General features: G+C 40.1%; 2 protein-coding genes across 2 annotated transcripts in view; one reads left to right on the plus strand and one right to left on the minus strand.

Moving 5' to 3' along the window:
• The window catches only part of Reps2 (RALBP1 associated Eps domain containing 2), a 230,421-nt gene that overhangs the window by 8,548 nt on the left and 202,054 nt on the right, over positions 1-19,819 (plus strand).
• LOC114705715 (ADP-ribosylation factor GTPase-activating protein 1-like) lies at positions 17,918-18,614 on the minus strand. Its single transcript, XM_037198872.1, has one exon. The coding sequence runs from the start codon at positions 18,372-18,374 to the stop codon at positions 17,928-17,930; it is 447 nt and encodes a 148-aa protein (XP_037054767.1). The 5' UTR covers positions 18,375-18,614; the 3' UTR covers positions 17,918-17,927.

Here is a 19,819-nt window from a genome sequence, read left to right on the forward strand (position 1 = left end):
TGTTTTCTTTCCTGTAGAATCTAGATTTTTTTTTTGGGGGGGGAGGGCATGTGTGCGTGCGTGCGTGTGTGTGTGTGTGTGTGTGTGTGTGTGTGTGTGTGTGTGTGTGTGTGTAGGGACTGAGAAGGGGTAAAAAGAAAGTAATGGAATATATGTGGCATGAAAGCAGAAGAAATGTAATCTGTGGGGAACAAGGAGACCAATAGGACGTGGGCAGGGGTGATAGAGGAGGACATTGGGGAAAGGGGATGTCTAAGAACAAAGTATCTTTTTATACATTTCTATGAAACATGCAGTAATGAAGCCCATTCCCTTGTATGGTTACTTGAAAAATTAATAAAGAAGCAGAAAACCTTGGAGAAAGGAACAGGGAGATGAAAAAGTAACCAAGTGAAGTCCAGAAATAAAAGAGCTTTGAAACTGTCCCAGTTTCACATTCCTGATTTGGGGCTGGCCTGCTTGAAGGGCATAGGAAATTGGTTTGGAGGGAATCATGGGTTAGTTTGCTAATTACTGAAATTTCCACAAGCTAGTTTTGTTCCTTTCTAGCGCCCCCACCCCAAATCCTAGTTTTCTATAGTCAAGTCCCCTATATTTTCTATTTATGGAATTCTATTCTTCTTGCACATCTACTGGCAGGCAACCGGTCATTCAGCCCAAGTCACTCAGGACTGGGGGGCTTCCTGCTTCTGGAACTTAGGGACTTCATCCAACCTCCCATAGCTGTTAGTAGAATGCAGTTGCTGGTGATTTGAAAGTTACTTTCAGTCCTTGGGATGGAACCCAGAGCCTTATCCATGCTAGGCAAGCCCCCATCGCTGAGCCACAGTCCCAGCCTGCTCCTCAAGAGCATTGGCATGGCCCTCTCTCTGTGTAATTCACAGCACAGCTGTTTGCTTCTTCAAGGCTAGCGGGAGACCGTCTCTCCAACCAGCTAGGAGAAATGATGTCCCATTACCTTTGATGGCTAGAAGCAAGCCACAGGTTCTGTCAGTACTCAGGGGAGAATACTACCAATAGGAAATGAGAATTATTGGGGAGATACCTTAAGGTATTTGTACTATGCTTGCTTTCTATGTTTTATCTGAAACAGAACGCTATTCTTGTGATTAGCTTTTTATTAAAAAACAGTATTTTTGGAAGCCGGGCGATGGTGGCACATGCCTTTAATCCCAGCACTCGGGAGGCAGAGGCAGGCGGATCTTTGTAAGTTCAAGGCCAGCCTGGTCTACAGAGAGAGATCCAGGAAAGGTGCAAAGTTACACAGAGAAACCCTGTCTCGAAAAACCAAAAAAAAAAAGTATAACAACAACAACAACAAAAACAAAACAACCCCAAAACCTCTGCCAGGCATAATTGCTAAAAAAATAAATAAATAAAAAGTGAGGGAAGGAAGGAAGGAAGAAAGAAAGGAAGGTTGATCCCCCTACCCTTTTTGACAAGATCTAGTGTAACTCAGGCTGTTAATGAACTCACTGTGGCACTGAGGATGACCTCTTCTTCCTGAGTGCTGGGTTGGTTTTCATATATAATTGTTTTTTTAAGCCCAAGTAGAACTGGTAAGTCTATATTCCTAGATATTTTCTGCTTTACTCTTTAGGTCAGTTGTTTTTCCTCTTAACTCAAAGGAGGTAGGAAAAAGAAGTAGAAAAACATATGTTGGTACAGAGAATGCTACTCAATGGTTGAGTACTTTCGTGAACGTGTGAGAGGTAGGTTTGACCTCTGCAAAAAATTAAAAAGCAAAACTTGGGGTCCAATTCAAGACTTTGTCAATTTGGATGTTGAAAATAGTACGTATTTTGAGACACAGTCTTGCTGTGTTGTCTTGACTGGCTTTATGTAGTCATGGCCAGCCTGATATTGTCTCTGTAGCTCAGGCTGGAGCCAAAGTTAAGGTAATCCTCTTGCCTCAACCTCTCAAGTGCTCAGACCATAGGTTTGTACCACTGTTCTGGCAACTGCCCCACATCTTTATTTTTATCAGCCTCCCCAACAGAAATTGAGCATTTTGTTATGTATATGGCCAACATATCTTAATAATGTCAGTACTTTTATAGAAATAGGATGCTTAACTGTGTTTGGTGGCTCACATATTTTACAAGCACGTAGAAGGCTGAGGCAGGGAATTGCCATGAGTGTGGAAACTGCCTGGGTGACACAGTTAGACCCTGTCTTAGGAAAATGGAAAGAATTTTAGATTATGCATTTATCAGGGATATATCAGGAATGGATTGCAGTAGATAGACATTGGCTAATCTTTAAAAAAAACTAATTTATTTAACTTTATTTTATGTGCATTTGTATGAAGGTGTCAGATCCCCTGAAACTGGAGTTAGAGACAATTGTGAGCTGCCATGTGGGTGCTGGGAATTGAACCTGGGTCCTCTGGGAGAGCAGCCAGTGCTCTTAACCACTGAGCCATTTCTCCAGCTCCAACATTGGCTGATCTTATTCATTGTGGTAAAAACATGTATTCCTACCACATATTTGGTTTTTATTGTTTTGATGGTTTATATTTCAATATAGTTTTCATAGTCTTATATGTTTCATTTTAAGTGTTTTATGCATTTAAAACGTTATTTTTAGAAGACATCTATATACCACATATGAAAGTATCTAGGGAAAACATTAAACATTTCAAAAATACTGCCCTTAAATAAATTTTTGGTGCAAAATTAAGAAGCCTTTCTCTGAAGAGTTACATGGTATTAGGTGTAGAAATATCTGTTCTGCCTAGCTTTCTGTTGTCCAAGTTGGGAGCGAGGTTCTGCAAGGCTGTTGTGGTCCTCCTGCTTCCAGGCTCTCCTGCTGGAAGCCTAGAGTGAATGGATGCTCAGCTGCTTCCTCAGGTCCCCGGCAGTCATTGCAATCCCATCTCTGAGTTGTGCTCCTTACCTTTTGTCCTGCCCTCTCACATGGCGTCATTGTGCAGGGCGAAGGACAAAAGAGTTAGGACAGACTGTGGAGAGCCACTCTGGAGCAAGTGCCAGCTGCTTGCTGGGCTTATTTTCTTTATGCTGTCTGTGTGAGAGCCCTTAGCTCTAACAGACTGGAAGGCAAAAATCATTTTGACAGGTTTGAGAAACTCGCCTATCCTCTACATCAGTGGTTCTCAACCTTCCTAATGCTATGATCCTTTCATGCAGTTCCTCATGTTGTACTGACCCCCAACCATAAAATTATTTTAATTGCTGCTTCATAACTGTAATTTTGCTACTGTTATGGATTTTAATGTAAATATCTGTGTTTTTGGATAGTGTTAGGTGACCCTGTGAAAGGGTCATATCTGATATGTGACCTCTGTGAAAGGGCTAGTCATCTCCAAAGGGGTTTTGAGCCACAGATTGAGAACCACTGCTATACATCACTATGTCATTCAGGACCAGGAGAGGCTCTTAACTTGAAGCTACTGGGAGGTGTTTGTTTTGACTTAATTTGTTGGTAGCATTTTGTTGTTGTTTTGGAGAGAATAGGTTGGTTGTCAGCTTGGGGTTCCAACTGAATGAATTTCCTGAATAACTAAATAAACCCCATACATCATCAAGATTTGTTTAATGAGGCTGGGTAGTGGTGGCGCACACCTTTAGTCCCATCACTGGGGAGGCAGAGCCAGGCAGATCTCTGTGAGTTTGAGGCCAACCTGGTCTACAGAGTGAGTTCCAGGAAAGGCGCAAAGCTACACAGAGAAACCCTGTCTTGAAAAACAAAACAAAACAAAACAAAACAAAACAAAACAAAAAACCCAAACAAACAAAAAGATTTGTTTATTCCTGGGCAGTAGTGGCACAAACCTTTAATCTTAGCACTCAGGAGGCAAAAGCAGGTGGATCTCTGTGAGTTCAAGGCCAGGCTGGTCTATAGCGTGAGTTCCAGGACAGCCAGAGCTACACAGAGAAACCCTGTCTTGAGAAACAAACAGGATTTGTTTATTAAGCGAGGCCTGGTAGTACAGATATAATCTTGTAACTTGCAGCACTGAGGTAGGAGGATGGTAAAGTCAAGGCCTCTATTGGCTACATAGTTTAGGTTAGCCTGAACAACTTAAGGAAATTTTGTCTCAAACATTCAAAATAATTTTTTTTTAAATATTAGGGGTATAGCTCAATGGTAGAGTGTTTGTCTAGCATGTGCAAGGTCCTGGGTTCAATCCCAGGCGCTCTTTTTGCAATGTGTAAAGTTTGCTCCAGATGCTTTCAAAAGGACATACTTAACACAGTAATCTCTTTGTCTCTCCTAGTTCAGAGTCAGCCTTGTGAAAAACAGATGTCAGTATGCCCGCAGCTTTTGGCTCTCAGAGGCATTTGATATGCTCTGTTTTTTTAGTTTAATTATATTATTTTTCCTCTTTGAAATTTGTATGTGTGTGTATATATACACACATATATATGTATATGTATATATACCTATACACACACTATATATATAGTGTGGGTGTGGGGGGTCAAAGGATAATTTAAGGAATTGGTTCTCTCTTTCCATCACATGAATCCTGAGTATTGAACTCTGAATGTTAGGCTTCGCAGTAAGTTCCTTTACCCACTGAGCCATACCACTTGCCCTGATTCTAGTTTTTTTTCCAGGCAGAGTTTCATGTAGTTCATGTTGACCCTGAATTGGCCTTGGAGTGGAGGATGATCTTAAATTTCTGATCCTCTAGTCTCTTCTCTCCATCTTATAAATGTAAGCACCACCACACTCAACTTGGAAATGTTTTATCATCTCTCCTTTGCACATATTCTTGTACTTTCATGGTTCTAATATTGAGAGATGGCAAGAAGAATATTCTATGTAAATTTCAGTGTGTGGATGTTTTAGCTTCTTAAATTATTCTTTGTTCCATGATCAAGGTTTGTAAACCTCAGCTCTCCAGACACCTTTGCTCTGAGAAGTTGTTGTGAGGGGTTGAGAGGGCTGTCTTGTGCCTGTAGAATGTCTGGCATCTCTGATTTGTTTCCACTTGATGTCATTCCTGATATTGTCTTAGGGGAGGAGTTATTGTTTTCATATCGATTCTGTAGATGTTGGATTTTTGCTTAAAGGCATGATTACATGTGTGTATCTCAGTAAAGGCTGTGACCTGTCTCTTTCCCTCCCTTCTTCCTTCCTTCATTATGTTTTAGAGACAGAATCTCATTCTGTAGCTCCAACTGGCTAGAAACTCCCAGTGTATATCAGGCTGGGCTTGAACTCATGGTAGTTCTCCTGATTCAGCCTCCCAAGTGTTGGGATTATAGGCATGAACCACCATATCCTTTTTGACCATTTACTTTGTTTCCCTGTTTGCTTGAGACATGGTGTTCACTCTGGACTTAAACTCACGTTGCAGTCCAAGCTGGACTTGAACTTGCTGCCTCAAACTCTTGAGTAGCTGAAATTACTGGCAAGTACCATGATGCCTATTTCTAATTCTTTTTGCCATTTTGATAGATGTTTAAAAAGCATTTGACAAAGTTCCACATCCTTTCCTAATAAAAATTAACAACAAAATAAGTATGGAAGAAAAAATTTCAACATAATAAAGGACATTAATAGAAAAATGTCCACAGCTAATATCAAAATCAGTGTTGAAAACTGAAAGCTTCCCTTTTAAGATTCTATTCAAGGCAAGGATACCCATTGGGTGGTGGTGCATGCCTCTAATCCCAGCACTCAAGAGGCAGAGGCAGGTGATCTCTGAGAATTCGAGGCCAGCCTGGTCTACAGAGTGAGTTCCAGGACAGTCAAGGCTGTTACATAGAGAAACCCTGTATTGAAAAACCAAAAACTGGACGGGCAGTGGTGGTGCATGCCTTTAATCCCAGCACTCAGGAGCAGAGGCAGGTGGATCTTTGTGAGTTCAAGGACAGCCTGGTCTACAGAGTGAGATCCAAGAAAGGAGCAAAGCTACACAGAGAAACCCTGTCTCGGAAAAACAAACAAAACAAAAAAAACAAACCAAAAACCAACCAACCAACCAACCAGTCAAAAACTACAGTATAGAAAATTACTAGCAAGAACAGTCAGGCAAGCCTGGGGTGATGGTCAAGCCTGTAACCCTGGTGCTTGGAAGGTAAAGGCAATAGGATCATAATTTCAAAGTATGGTTCAACTATATAGCAAGTTAGAGGCTAGCCTGGGCTATATAAGATCACATTAAAAAATAGGAGTGGGCTGGGGAGATGACTCCGTAGTTAAGAGCACTGGCTGTTCTTCCAGAGGATCCAGGTTCAATTCCTAGCACTTAAATGGCAGCTCAAAACCATCTGTAACTTCCAGGGGACCCAATGTCCTCTTCTTGTCTCCTTTGTACTGCATACATGTGGTGCACAGACATACACAGGCAAAACAGTCATGCACATAAAACAAAAATGAAAAAAAAAATAAAAAAGAGCAATAAGAGGAAAGAAAGAGATATAAAAGGCATGTAAATCTGAGAGGAAGAAGTAAAATTGCCCCAATTTTCAGATGACATTATTGGAAGAAACACTAAAGTTTTCTAGAACTAATAAGTGAATCTGATAAAGTTGCTAAATACCAAATTAACCCACAAACTCAGTTGCACTTTTTGGAAGCAGTGCTGGAGGTCAAGCCCAGAGCCTTAGGAATGCTGGGTAAGTGCACTCTCTACCACTGAGCTGTATCTCCAATTTTTTTGAGACAGGGTCTCTCTATGTGACCATGACTGGCCTGGAACTCACTATGTAGACTAGGCTGGCCTCAAACTCACAGAGATCTCCCTGTCTCTGCCTCCCTAGTGCTGGGATTAAGGGCATGGGCCACCATGCCTGATTTATATATAGTTTTACTTATGATGATCTTAAAAAGAAAGAAAAATCAGTAATGAATTTCACTGGGGAAGTGAAAGACCTAGCTGCTGAAAACAATAACTATTGATGAATAATTAAGAAGACATGTAAGTAGAAAGATATTCTGTGCTTTTAGATGGGGAGAATTACTATTGTTAAAATGTCCACATTAGCTGGACCTGTAAGCCCAGTATTCAAGAGGTGGAAGCAGAAGGATCAGGAGTTCAAGGGCATTCTTAATTGCATAATTAGTTTAGGGCTAGCCCCAGCTACATGAGAGCCATTCCCCAACAGAAAACCCAAATAAAATGTCCACATTATCCAATGTGATTTATATATTTAATGTAATCCTATAAAAATTTCAAAGACTTGTTCACAGAAGTAGAAAAAAAACTCTAAAATTCATGTGCTGTTTATGAAGACCCAGAATAGCCAACACAGTCTTCAGAAAGAAAAGCAACCACACTTATGTTTTTCAAATTATATTAGAAGGAAACAGGTAATCAGAATGGCATAAAAACAGACTTGTAAGTCAACTGAGCAGACTAGCTGGCCCAGAAGTGAATTCAAGTATATAAGTTTTGACAAGGCCACCAAGGATGTATACATAATGAAAAGGAATATTTATCAGTAAATTATGGCAAAACTGAATATTTACATGTATTATAAAGAAGGAAACCAGACCCTCATTTTATAACATATATAAAAACCATTTTTTATATTCAAAAAACAATCAAAGTGGATAAAAAGACCCAAATATAAAACCTGGGACTGTAGAACTTACAGAAGAAAACATGGGAGGAAGGATATTTGATACTGGCTTTGGCTATTTGTGTTTGATACTAGAGTCTTACTGTGTAACCCAGGATGCCTCCAACTCTAGACCCTTCTGTTTCTGTCTCTGGAGTGCAAAAATTATGGGTGTATATCACCACATCTGACTCTATTCCTTTTTATATTTTATTATAATATTTTCTTTATAAGAAAAATATTTTTCTTTTTGTAGTATCAGGGATTGAACCAAGGACTTCTCATATACTAGATAGGGTTTCAACCACTGAGCTATATATTCTTAGCCTAACAGTGATCCTTTTGCATATCATGCCCAAAGCACATATAACAGAAGTAAAAATAACAAGTTTTGTTGCTGCTGGAGAGATGGTTCAGTGGTTAAGAGCACTTGCTGCTCCTCCAAAGGACCTGGGTTCAGTTTCCAGCATCTACATGGTAACTCATCTGTAGCTGTAGTTCTAGGGGATCTGATGACGTCTTCTGGTATCTGCAGGTACCAGGCCTGAATGTGGTGCATATATCTACAGGCAGATTAATAATTCAATAGATATGAAATAAAGATAAACCTTTTAAAAAATAAAAGTTGTTCTTCTCCACCTAAAGGACTTCTGTACTACAGAACAACAAAATAGACAGTTTATGAGGCTGGATATGGTGGCACATGCCTTTAATTCTGGCACTGGGGAGGCAGAGGCAGATGGATCTCTGTGAGTTAAGAGTTTGAAGCCAGCTTGGTCTATATAGTGAATTCTAGGACAGCCAGAGCTACATAGTAGAGAGACTCTATGTTAAAAAAAAGAGAAAAGAAAAAGACAGCCTGTGAATAGGGAGAACATATTTATTTATGAACCCTTTACATGATAAAAAAAATTCATATAAAAAAACAAGGACTCATACAACTTACTACCAGGAAAACAAGCCAATTAGAAAAACAGACAAGGGTCTTGAGTAAACAATTTTCCCCCAGACAACATACAAATGGCCAATAGGGATGTGAAAAAGCATTTAGCTTCAGTAATCATTAGCAAAATGAAAACCACCGTGAGAAACCACTTCACAACTGTTCTGAAGGGTAATTATCAAAAAGACAAGTGATAACACCTTGGCAAGGATGTGGCGAAAAGGCAACCTTGGTAGATTGTTGCTGAGCGAGTAGGTTAGGATAGCTGTTATGGCAAGGAATATGGGGCTTCCTGAAGAAAACAAGAAAGGAGATAAGAAAATGGGGCTGGTGGTGTAGCTCAGGGGAACAGCACTTCCTCAGCAAATAAAGGGCCCCGAGTTTGATGCCCAGTACAATACCTATGCACACACACGCGCACACGCGCGCACACACACACACTGCCACATGATTCATCAATTTCTCTTTTGTGTGTTTAAGGGAAATCTGCTCTCAAATGTTCCTTGCAGTTTTTTCACAATGGCTGAAATACGGAAGCAACTTAAGCGTCTGTCAGATGAATAGATGAAGAAATTATGGCACACACACACACACACACACACACACACACACACGTACACAATGGACGATAATTTAGTCTTTCAAAAGGTTATGTAGCACGAATCTTAGAGACTCTTATTAATAAAATCAAACCTGAGGCCAGTTATTGGGGTGAATGCTGGAAGGTCAGAGAGACAGAACAAGCCACACAGCTAACCTCACCTGGCCGGATCCTCAGCTGTTCCTATTTTCTCAGACTGGATGCTTCTGTGTCCTCATCCCAATTGCTCTCAGCTGAACTGCTGCTCGAAAGCCTGAAGCTTAACCAGCTAAAAGCTTCTAGTTTCTGGTCCTCATGCCTTATATACCTTTTTGCTTTCTACCACCACTCCCTGGGATTAAAGGCTCGCTTTCTGGGATTAAAGGCGTGTGTCAACATGCCTGGCCGTTTCCAATGTGACCTTGAACTCACAGAGATCCAGAGGGATTTCTGTCTCTGGAATGCTAGGATTAAAGGCATGAGTGCCACCATTTTCTAGCCTCTGTATCTAGTGGCTGTTCTGTTCTCTGACCCTAGATAAGTTTATTAGGGTACACAATATTTTGGGGAATACAATATCACCACGAGGTTATGTTATTTGTGACAATATTGGTGAACCAGAAGGACATTAAGCTAAGTGAAATAAAATTATCCAGACACAGAAAGAAACCTACTACCTGATCTCATGTATATGTAGAATCTGAAAAAGTTGAGTACATAGAAACAGACTACAGCCACGGCTAGCAGAGTCAGGGAAAGGTAGGGGATAGGGAAGAGTCAAAGGGTGCCACAAGCCTCTAAGTCTAACATACAGCAGGATTTCAGTTAATAATGTGTTGTACATTGAAAATTTACTGAGAGTGTAGATTTTAGGCATTCCCACTGTATACACTTGTCTATGTGCATGCATGCACACATACCAGCATGCACAATTGCTGCCACACACAATTGTAACAATGGAAGCTGATGGAAATGTTAAGTTACTTGATTCTAGTTATAATTTCAGTATGGATATGCATGCCAAAACATCATCTCATATGCCTTTAATTTATACAATAAAAATATCTGTAAATGTATATGTATGTACTGAGGATTTCTTTTTATCTTCCGTAAGCCCACTGAGGCCCCAATCTCACATCTTCATATATTTTAAAAGCAAATGCAAAGAAATAGCTTTGTTCTCTTTTGCATTTTTTACAGATTAACATATCTTCTGGAAAACTTGGTGTTGCCATGGCAACAAGTTTTATCTATCTCTGTAGTGTACTGCATAAAAATAGCCCTTTGTGTTGGAGAATGATGCTAGTGACAGGTGGCTGGGTGAATGTATAGCAGGATGCTTTGTCAGGAGCAGTTTCCCAACATTCCATTGTTTAAAGTTGTGAAATCAAAATGAGTATTGATTTTTTTTCCCTCTCAAAATGTAACTTTATCTAGCAAATGCAGGAGCTGGTGCACTGGCACTCTGTTTAATTATGAATTACAAGCCTTCCTTTGTAGGTCAGGTCAATATGATGATTGAAGCTACCCCATGGTGATGAGTAACAGCTTTCCCCTTTTTTTTGTTGGTGATAGAGGGTGTGGAACGTAAGGTTGGTGTAGAGGGCCAGGAGGGGCAAGTTTTTCACTCGAGAAGCCAGCTTCTTAGATGGGGTTGTGTAACTGAGTGTGCAGTAACCCCCAATTAATTAAGTAATTCAGAATCAGAGATGCAGCGAATCTTGGGTATTTTTGGCAGCACTCACCCACTGCCTTCACTGCAGTCCGGGTTCTGACCACACAGTGTGCACCTTGTACTCTCTAGCCCATCACACAGGCCCAGCGAGTGCTGCCTGGAGCACCTTGGCTCAGATTTGAGACCTGCGTGTCATGAATTGTAGTGGACCCCCCTTGAAAGTACAAAGTGCTCTGTGCTTCTAGAAACAGTAGTTTAATTATGGAAAACAAAGATTTTCAAAACTATTTTCCTACTACCATGACTGGGCATGTAAGTATCAAGTTAATATAACTTTGGGTTGTACTGTGTTAGAATGTTTGACTTTTAAGCATGGAGCAGGGGCTCGTGCCTACAATCATAACACTTGGGAAGTAGGGGAAGTAGAATCAGAAATTCAAGGTCATGTCATCCTTGGCTCCATAGCAAATTAAGAGACCAGCCTGGCTACATGAGATCTCTCTCTCTCTCTCTCTCTCTCTCTCTCTCTCTCTCTCTCTCTCTCTCTCTCTCTCTCTCACACACACACACACACACACACACACACACACACACACACACACACGAATGAATGTTGATTTTAGAAATTGAATTGCATAAAAAATTGTCCAGTGAATTTTGGCTTGGATTAGGGTAGAATTTTTAAAAAATTTAAAATTAAAAAAAAATTCTGAAATTTCTTTAACATATCTTTTCCATGTTGTACTACATTTTTATGTATTCTGCATTCTCAGAATTGACAATGATCATCTCTGTAAAGTGTTAAGGTGCTCTGTGTCCTGTAGTATCAAATATTCCTCCAGAATTTAATTTTTATGTAAAAACAAAGAAGTATATCCATTGCATTAGTTTGCCAATTTGCTTTTGTCTTGAACAAATGGTAGAATTATGGGTATACAAATAACTATTTTAAATTAAGATTACTTGTGATTTATTATCAGTGAATCTTTGAATTGTAATACTATTTAGTATACCTATATACTTGGGGTTATGTAAACATTTCTTGGGCAAAAAGGTCATGAGTGGCAAAAGTTGAAGAAGCCCTGCTCTAAGAACACAGGGTTCTGCCTAAGCACTTTGCACTTCTAAACAAGAAGTAGGAACTGTTCAGGTGGGACAGATGTGCTTTGAGATATTATCAAGCAGTAACTTCCGTGGCTTCTGACATGGAACAGCTCCTTTGGAAAGGTCAGCTCTCCCTGTTGATTTTAGTATTGGCTTCACACATTTAGCCAATGTTGGAATCTGATCCTAATCTTACTTTTTCTTAAAAAAAAAATCCTTTGGGCAAATTCTTAGAGTAGCACCATGCAAACCGTTTGCCATTTTCTTATCTTTCTTTTAGAAATTTGTCTTATATGTAAACAACAGCTTCCTGGGACTGAAATAAAATGTACTATAGTTTTGAGACTTTTGAGAAAATGCCAAAGATGGGAGTTTTACACTAAAAGAAGCAGCTCTAGTTCTTATATGTACTGTATGACTACAGAGACAGAATCACTCCTTTTGTCTTTTCTGTTAGAGTCAGTACACATAATGCTTTGTTGTTAAGAATATAGAACATGGGGTACGGGTGGGGCTGGAGAGATGGCTTAGGGGATAAGAGCACTTGCTGCTACTGCAAAAGACCTGGGTTCGATTCTCAGCACTTACATGGTGGCTCACAACCATCTAGAATTCCTATTCCAGGGGCACTAAGCATGCACATATTATGGGTATGTACATGCAGATGAAACATTCATATACATAAAATTAAAATAAATAGATCTCAAAAATAACATCAGAAAATTGGTTGACTGGCTTTCTGTGTATGCCATACTACTCTTAGGACTCTTGTGTATTAACTCACTAATTCTTATTAACATTTTGTCAGTATTTCCTGAAGGAGACATCCTTGCTGTTTTGGGTAAGTTTTTTCCTTTTTTTGTGTAAGTAGTTTTGTGCAGTGTAAGACTTGGTTGTTTCTTCTTGTGTACCAATATGTTGAAGTGTTTGTTATACTGAAAGTCTAAAAATATTCTCCTATCAGGAGTTGGAGAAATACTGTCTGTGGGCCAAATTCATCTGCCACTTATTTTTCCACAGTTATCTGTGAGTCAAGAGTGGGTCTTACATCTTAAAATGGTTCTTTTTGTTTGTTTGTTTGTTTTTCGAGACAGGGTTTCTCTGTGTAGCTTTGCGCCTTTCCTGGAACTCGCTTTGGAGACCAGGCTGGCCTCGAACTCACAGAGATCCGCCTGCCTCTGCCTCCTGAGTGCTGGGATTAAAGGTGTGTACCACCACTGCCCAGCAAAATGGTTCTTTTTAAAAATAGTTTTAAAATATTTTTTAAATACTTTATTTTTATTTTATGTGCATGGTGTTTTGCCCACACGTATATGTCTGTGTGAGGATGCCGGATCCCCTGAACTGAAGTTACAGACATTATGAGCTGCCATGTTGGGGCTGGGAATTGAACCTGGGTCCTCAGGAAGAGCAGTCAGTAATCTTAATTTTGGAGCCATCTCTCCTGCATCTTAAAATTGTTCTTAAATTTTGTAAGCCAAGTAATTTGCGGCATGTGGCAATGAGATGAACTCTGGATTTCAGCTTTTATTTTCGAAGTGTTATGGGAACATAACCACACTCATCTGTTTCCATATAGCTCACGGCTGCTTTTGTATGATTGTGGTGCAGTTGAGTAACTGGGGCAGAGACCAGAAAGCTAGCAGGGCCTGAAGTGCTTTCGGGAGGGAAAAGTTTGCTGCTCCAACTTGGTAATCTCCATCTAGAACGGGAGGTTGTACTGAAGAGTTAAAACAGATGATGTGCATTTCATAAGTACATACATTCTCATTTGGTCCATTATCCTCCCCTTTCGTCCACTAAACTTTAGTTCTGTGTACTATGGCCTATCTCAAATATGCTTGGTTTCACTTTTCTTTCTGTACCCATATTAGCTTTTAATCATAAATCTTCACTACCCTCCCCAGTGAGGCTGAGAGTAATGCACTTTATCATCTCGCTAGTTAATATGCTTCTTTTGTTAGAACAGTGATTGTAATCTCTCCACCTCTTTTTATTTCTAACCATATTGCTTTCTGCTTTTGGGCTTTCAACCAGCATATAAACACTGACAGTTTAGTAATCTGAAATTAGCCACCTGAACTGAGGTGAATTTTTAATTTAATAAATCACACACATGATTAAGATGACATACTTCCCACTCATCAGATTGAACTTAATTTGCTTGACATAATCAAATTTGGAACATCTGTGCGATTTCAAATATTTTTCTTATTTTTCCATTGAAAAATAACAATGCTATTTTGAGTTATAACCCCTATCCCACAAAACTTGCACATTTAAAGTATACAAGTCAATGGTTTTACTATAGTCACAGAGTTGTACAGCTGTAACCACTGTTTAATTCTAGTATAATTCCATTACTCCCAAAAGAATTCCCAGAGTCCTTAGTGGTGACCTCCAATCCTACTGTCCTAGACAGCCACAGAGGCTATTTAAGTGTTTATGTATTTGCCTATTCTGGACATCTCATAGAAAGGAAATCATTAAGTTGAGCAAAATGGTGAAGTCATGATCTCAGCACATAGGAGACTGAGGCAGGAGCATCACTACAAGTTTGAGGTTAATCTGGGGTACATAGTGATTTCAAGTCCTTCTGGGGATGTAGAGCAAAAGTTTGCTTTTAAGAAAAACAAAAAGATATGCAGTCACATAATATATAGTTACTTGACACTGACCGGCTCCATGTAGCCTGTTTTCAAGGTTCATCTGTGTTGTAGCATGTATTAGTATTTTGTATGACCCAGTCATATTTCCTTGTTATAGATATATTACAATTTATTTGTTGATTCATCAAGTGATGGACATTTGTTTTAGTTTTACCTTTTGGTTGTTGTGAATAGTGCTGCTGTGAACATTTGTGTGTGTTTTTGTGTGGACATGTTGTTTTGAAATTATACATGGAGTAGAGTTATATTGTGTTCTAACTCTGTGGATACTCTTTTGAGGAACTCCCAGACTCTTTTGCAAGGCTCATGTAGTGTCTTAATTCTTACCACTCATGTGAAGCTTCTCATTTCCCATTTTTCCACATCCTTGTTAATAGTTGTTATTGTCTGTTTTGAGTTTAGCTAGCCTACTGTGTGTGTAATGGTAGGTCATTGTGCTTAATGGTTTTGGAACAATGTACTTCTTTTGTATGTAGACCAGGCTAGCCTAGAACTTGCAGTGATATTCTTGCTTCTGCTTCTTGAGTGTTGGGATTATAAGCATGCACCACCATTCCTGACTCATACTGTAGGTAGTCCCTAGATGGCTTCCATTCCTCTTTCACTTAGTTGTTTTGAGACAGAGTTTCATAGTGTAGCCCATACTAGTCTAGAAGTCACTATATACCTCAGGCTCTCCTTGAACTCACAGTAATACTCCTACCTCGGCCTCCTGGGTCCTGGGATTACAGGTGTATACCACCATACCTAGCCTTGAGGGTCTCCTCATATACTTACTGGCTACTTGTATATGTTCACTTTTTTTGCTTTTTTTTTTTCCGAGACAGGGTTTCTCTGTGTTGCTTTGCGCCTTTCCTGGAACTCACTCTGTAGCCCAGGCTGGCCTCAAACTTACAGAGATCCGCTTGCCTCTGCCTCCTGGCATTAAAGGCGTGCGCCACCACTGCCCAGCCATATGTTCACTTTTTTTGAGATAGTGTTTTATGTCTTCCAGGCTGTTCTCTAAAGCTAGCTGTAGTAGAAGATGGTCTCAAACTTGTGATCCTCCTGCTTCTACCTCCCAAGTGCTGGGATTTCAGGTGTGCACCACCACATCCAATTTATTCCATCTGAGGATGGAACCCAGGGCTTTGTGTGTTCTTGGAAAGCACTGACTGAGTTACATCCCCAGCCTTGTATGCATCTTCTTTAGACATATATGTATTCAGATTGCTTGTCTATTTGAACAATTGTATTGCTTTTCTTTATTGCTTGATTTGTAAGGCTTGTAAAATATATTCAGATAAATGATTTGTAAAATTTTTCTCCCATTCTTTAGTTTGACCTTTTCTTTCTTTCTGGTGTCCTTTGAAATAAAGTTTTAAGTTTTGACGAGGATTTAAAATTGTTTCTTGTTGGGGTTGGGGATTTAGCTCAGTGGTAGAGTGCTTTCCTAGCAAGCACAAGGCCCTGGGTTCGGTTCTCAGCTCTGGAAAAAAAAAAAAAGAAAAATTGTTTGTTGTCTTTTGTGTTTTTGTTGTCTTTCTTAAAAACTTTCTTTTTTTTCAGGCTGGAGAGATAGCTCAGTGGTTAAGAGCACTGACTGCTCTTCCAGAAGTCCTGAGTTCAATTTTTAGCAACCACATGGTGGCTCACAACCATCTGTAATGAGATCTGGTGCCCTCTTCTAGCCTGCAGGTATACATGCAGACAGAATACTGTATACGTAATAAATCTTAAAAAAGTTTAATAAAAAACTGTCTTTCTTTCTTTCTTCTCTTTCTCTCTCTCTCTCTCTTCTCTCTCTTCTCTCTCTCTCTTTCTTCTTTCTTTCTTTCTTTCTTTTTTTTTTTTTTTGATTTTCGGGACAGGGTTTCTCTTTGTAACAGTCCTAGCTGTCCTGGACTCACTCCATAGACCAGACTGTCCTCTAACTCACAGAGATCGCTTGCCTCTGCCTCCCAAGTGCTGAGATTAAACGTGTGTGCCACCATGCCTGGCTCTTAAAAGCTTTCTTAAAAAAACTTAAACTCTTAAATGTACCAGGCATTCTTTTGGGCCACCAACCAGCTCTCAAATCATGACACAGAGACTTCTTATTAGTTATGAATGCTCAGCCTTAGCTCTTGTTTTAATCTGTTTCCTTTTATCTAAGTTTTGCCTTGGGGCTTTTCACCTTTTCTTTCTGTATGTCTTACTTTGTGTCTGCTGGCTGGCAGCTGCCTGGCTGGCCCTGGGAATCTCCCTCTCTGTCTCCCCTGTTCTCTTCGTTGTTCTTATTAAGCCTAGATTTCTCCTCCTATTTATTCTCTCTGCCACCAGCCCTGTCTATCCCTCTCCTGCCTGGAAATTGGCTGTTCAGCTTTTTGTTAGACCAATCAGGTGCCTTAGGCAGGCAAGGAGAAACAGCAACACATCTTTATATAATTAAACAAATGTAACATATCTTTACATTTTTAAGAAAGGCAGCAGAAACAAATGTAGCACACCTTCACATAGTTAAATATTCAGCAGCATAAACAAATGTAACACATCTTTGCCTAGTTAAAATAATATTCCACAACACTTAAAGAATTTAAATTATATTTATTAATTTGAGCGTTGGGAAGGGTACACATGCAGAGATCTGCTGTGGGATGGTTTTTCTGTATGCTATGAACATATGTTGCTCCCATTGGTTAATAAATAAAGCTGCTTTGGCCTATAGTAAAGCAGGATAAGAGCCAGGTGGGAAATCCAGAGAGACAGGGAGAAAAGAAGGGCAAAAGAAGGGTGAAGTCATGGGCAGATGCCATCCAGCTGCCCAAGGAACAAGATGCCAGCAGACCAGTAACGCCATGGCCACGTGGCAAAATATAGATTAATAAAAATGGGTTAATTTAAAGTGTCAGAGCTAGCTAGCAGTTGCGCCTGAGCCATAGACTGAACCGTTTGTAATTAATAATAAGCCTCTGTGTGTTTGTTTGGGACCAAGTGCCTGCGGGACACAGGAAAACTGCTGGCTATAGAGAACAGAGGACAATTTTCAGGAATTGGTTCTCTCTTTCTCTCATGTGGGTCCTGGGGATCAAACTCAGATTTTTAGGCTTGGTGGCAAGCACCTTTATACACTGACCCATCATCTCACTGGCCTTTGGTATTATGTTTAAGAAATCATTGCCTAATCTGTGGTCACAAAGATTTACGTCTACTTTTTTTTCTGTGTGTTTGTAGTTCATGTGTTGAAGTTTTTTTTTTTTTTTTTTTTTTTAATTTGGGGTAAATTTTTATTAGAAGTTTGCACTGTTTCAGAAATGTTAAAAAGCTACTTTTCACTGACTTCTGGGAATAGCTGACAATTGGAGCTCTTTCCACAAGTGGAGGAAATGAGGTTTCTATGGGAATCCTAAGCTACCACTAACGAGGGTGAAGTTGAGATCTGGCCAGCAGGTCAGAGGAGCTACCGGTGAGCAGTGGACTGCAGCATCTTGGGCTGAGGTGGGGTCCAGTTCTGTGCAGGCGATGACTCCAGAGACCACTCTCTACCTTCTGCCAAGGTAGCCACCTTATCCCTAAAGAGTGCTGGGTCTCTGCTGCTGCACTTGTCCTGCAGGGACCAGTTAGGCTTACAGTCCTCTTGTGCCTCCAGGAATTCTCGGAATTTAGCATTCCCACCAACCTTCATCTTCTCAAGCTCGATGTCCTTCCATTTGTCCATTGTAACAGAGTGTACAAAGCTGAGGTGCACCCCAAGCCCACGGTGTCTCCCAGAGCATTCCAGGCAGATCCAGATGCCATAAGTCACGCTGACCCATTGAGGATTGAATGCACCACACTCAAAGCAAACATTGTTCTCATCCTGTGCTCTGACTTCTTTAAGTACTTTTCTGGTTCTTGAGCTGGCCATGGTATTCAAAGGCCAAGAAGGAAAATGATCAACAAGTTGAGGCTAGTCTTCCTGGCACCTCTGGACAGAATCTTTTTTCAAAGTGAAGAGTAGCGGCCCTTTCCCGGGTAACTGGGCTGTGCAGAACCAGTCTGCGCCCGAGATTGCCGAGTGACCACGTAGATCTGGGTAACCGCTAGGCTGCTGCCCTCAGGGGGTCGGGTCCGGCCAAGTTGCCAAGCTGGACTAGGTGCTCAGATTCCCCAGTTTTTTTTTTTTTTTTAAGATTATTTATTGTATTATTATTGTGTACAGTGGTCTGTCTGCATGTATGTCTTCAAACCAGTAGAGGGCACCAGATCTCATTAGAGATGGTTGTAGGCCACCATGTGGTTGCTGGGGATTGAACTCAGGACCTCTGGAAGAGTACCCAGTGCTCTTAACCTCTGAGCCATCTCTCCAGCCCGAAGTTTTTTTTTTTTTTTAATCCATTTTGAGTTAAATTGTCTATATTCTGTGAAGTAATGGTTCAGATTTATTCTTTCGTACATAGGCCTGTAATTGTCTTAGCACCATTGTTGATTTTGTTATTCTGAATCTGTGTATCCCAGGCTGGCCTTGAACTTGCTTTGTAGCTAAGGATGACCTTAAACTTCTGATCCTCTAGCTGCCACCTCCCCAGTGCTGGGACTTGAGAATGTACCACCACCCCTTGTTCTATCACATTCTTTTAGAACCCTGTCTACAGTCAGTTGTAAATGCAAGTGTATATATTTGACTGTGAGTTCTATCTCATTGAGATATATTTCTGCCATCATTTGAGTACTATAATGTCGTGATTTGTTTCATTTATTTATTTTTGAGAAAGCGTTTCAGTATACAGTCCCAGCCCACCTGCAACTCACTGTTTAGAACAGGCTAGCCTTGAACTCATAGAGATCCACTTAATGTGGTAGATGTCACAGAGGATAGAACTGCCACATCTGGAAATTGCCCATTGTGCATCCAAAAAGTTGGCAGACGTCTGATTATAAATGTGAATTTAGAGTTGTAGGAAACCTTGAACACTTAGTTTTGCTTATTTTCCTTTTAGTGTTTGGGTGATAAATGCTGGGATTAAAGGTGTGTGTGCTAACATGCATGTCCTGTTTTATCTATTCAAAATGTTTTCAAAAAAGGTTTTGGAGGCTTTGAGGATTGATCCCAGGGCCTTGCACAAACTAGACAAGTGCTCTGCCTCTGATTTAATATCTCCAGCCTGGTTCATCTTTGAATCTTGTTAGCTCATTTTCCTCCTTTTGTTGAAAATAGATTTTTTTATCATACAGTATATCCTGATTATAACTTCCCCTCCTTCTCCTCCCAGGTCCTCCCCACCTTCCCTCCCTTCCTGATCCACTTCCTTTCTCCCTCTCATTAGAAAAGATAATAAAATATAACAAAGTAAAATATAATAAGATAAAACA

Source organism: Peromyscus leucopus, chromosome X, assembly GCF_004664715.2.
Source record: "Peromyscus leucopus breed LL Stock chromosome X, UCI_PerLeu_2.1, whole genome shotgun sequence".
Classification (NCBI taxonomy): Eukaryota; Metazoa; Chordata; class Mammalia; order Rodentia; family Cricetidae; genus Peromyscus; species Peromyscus leucopus.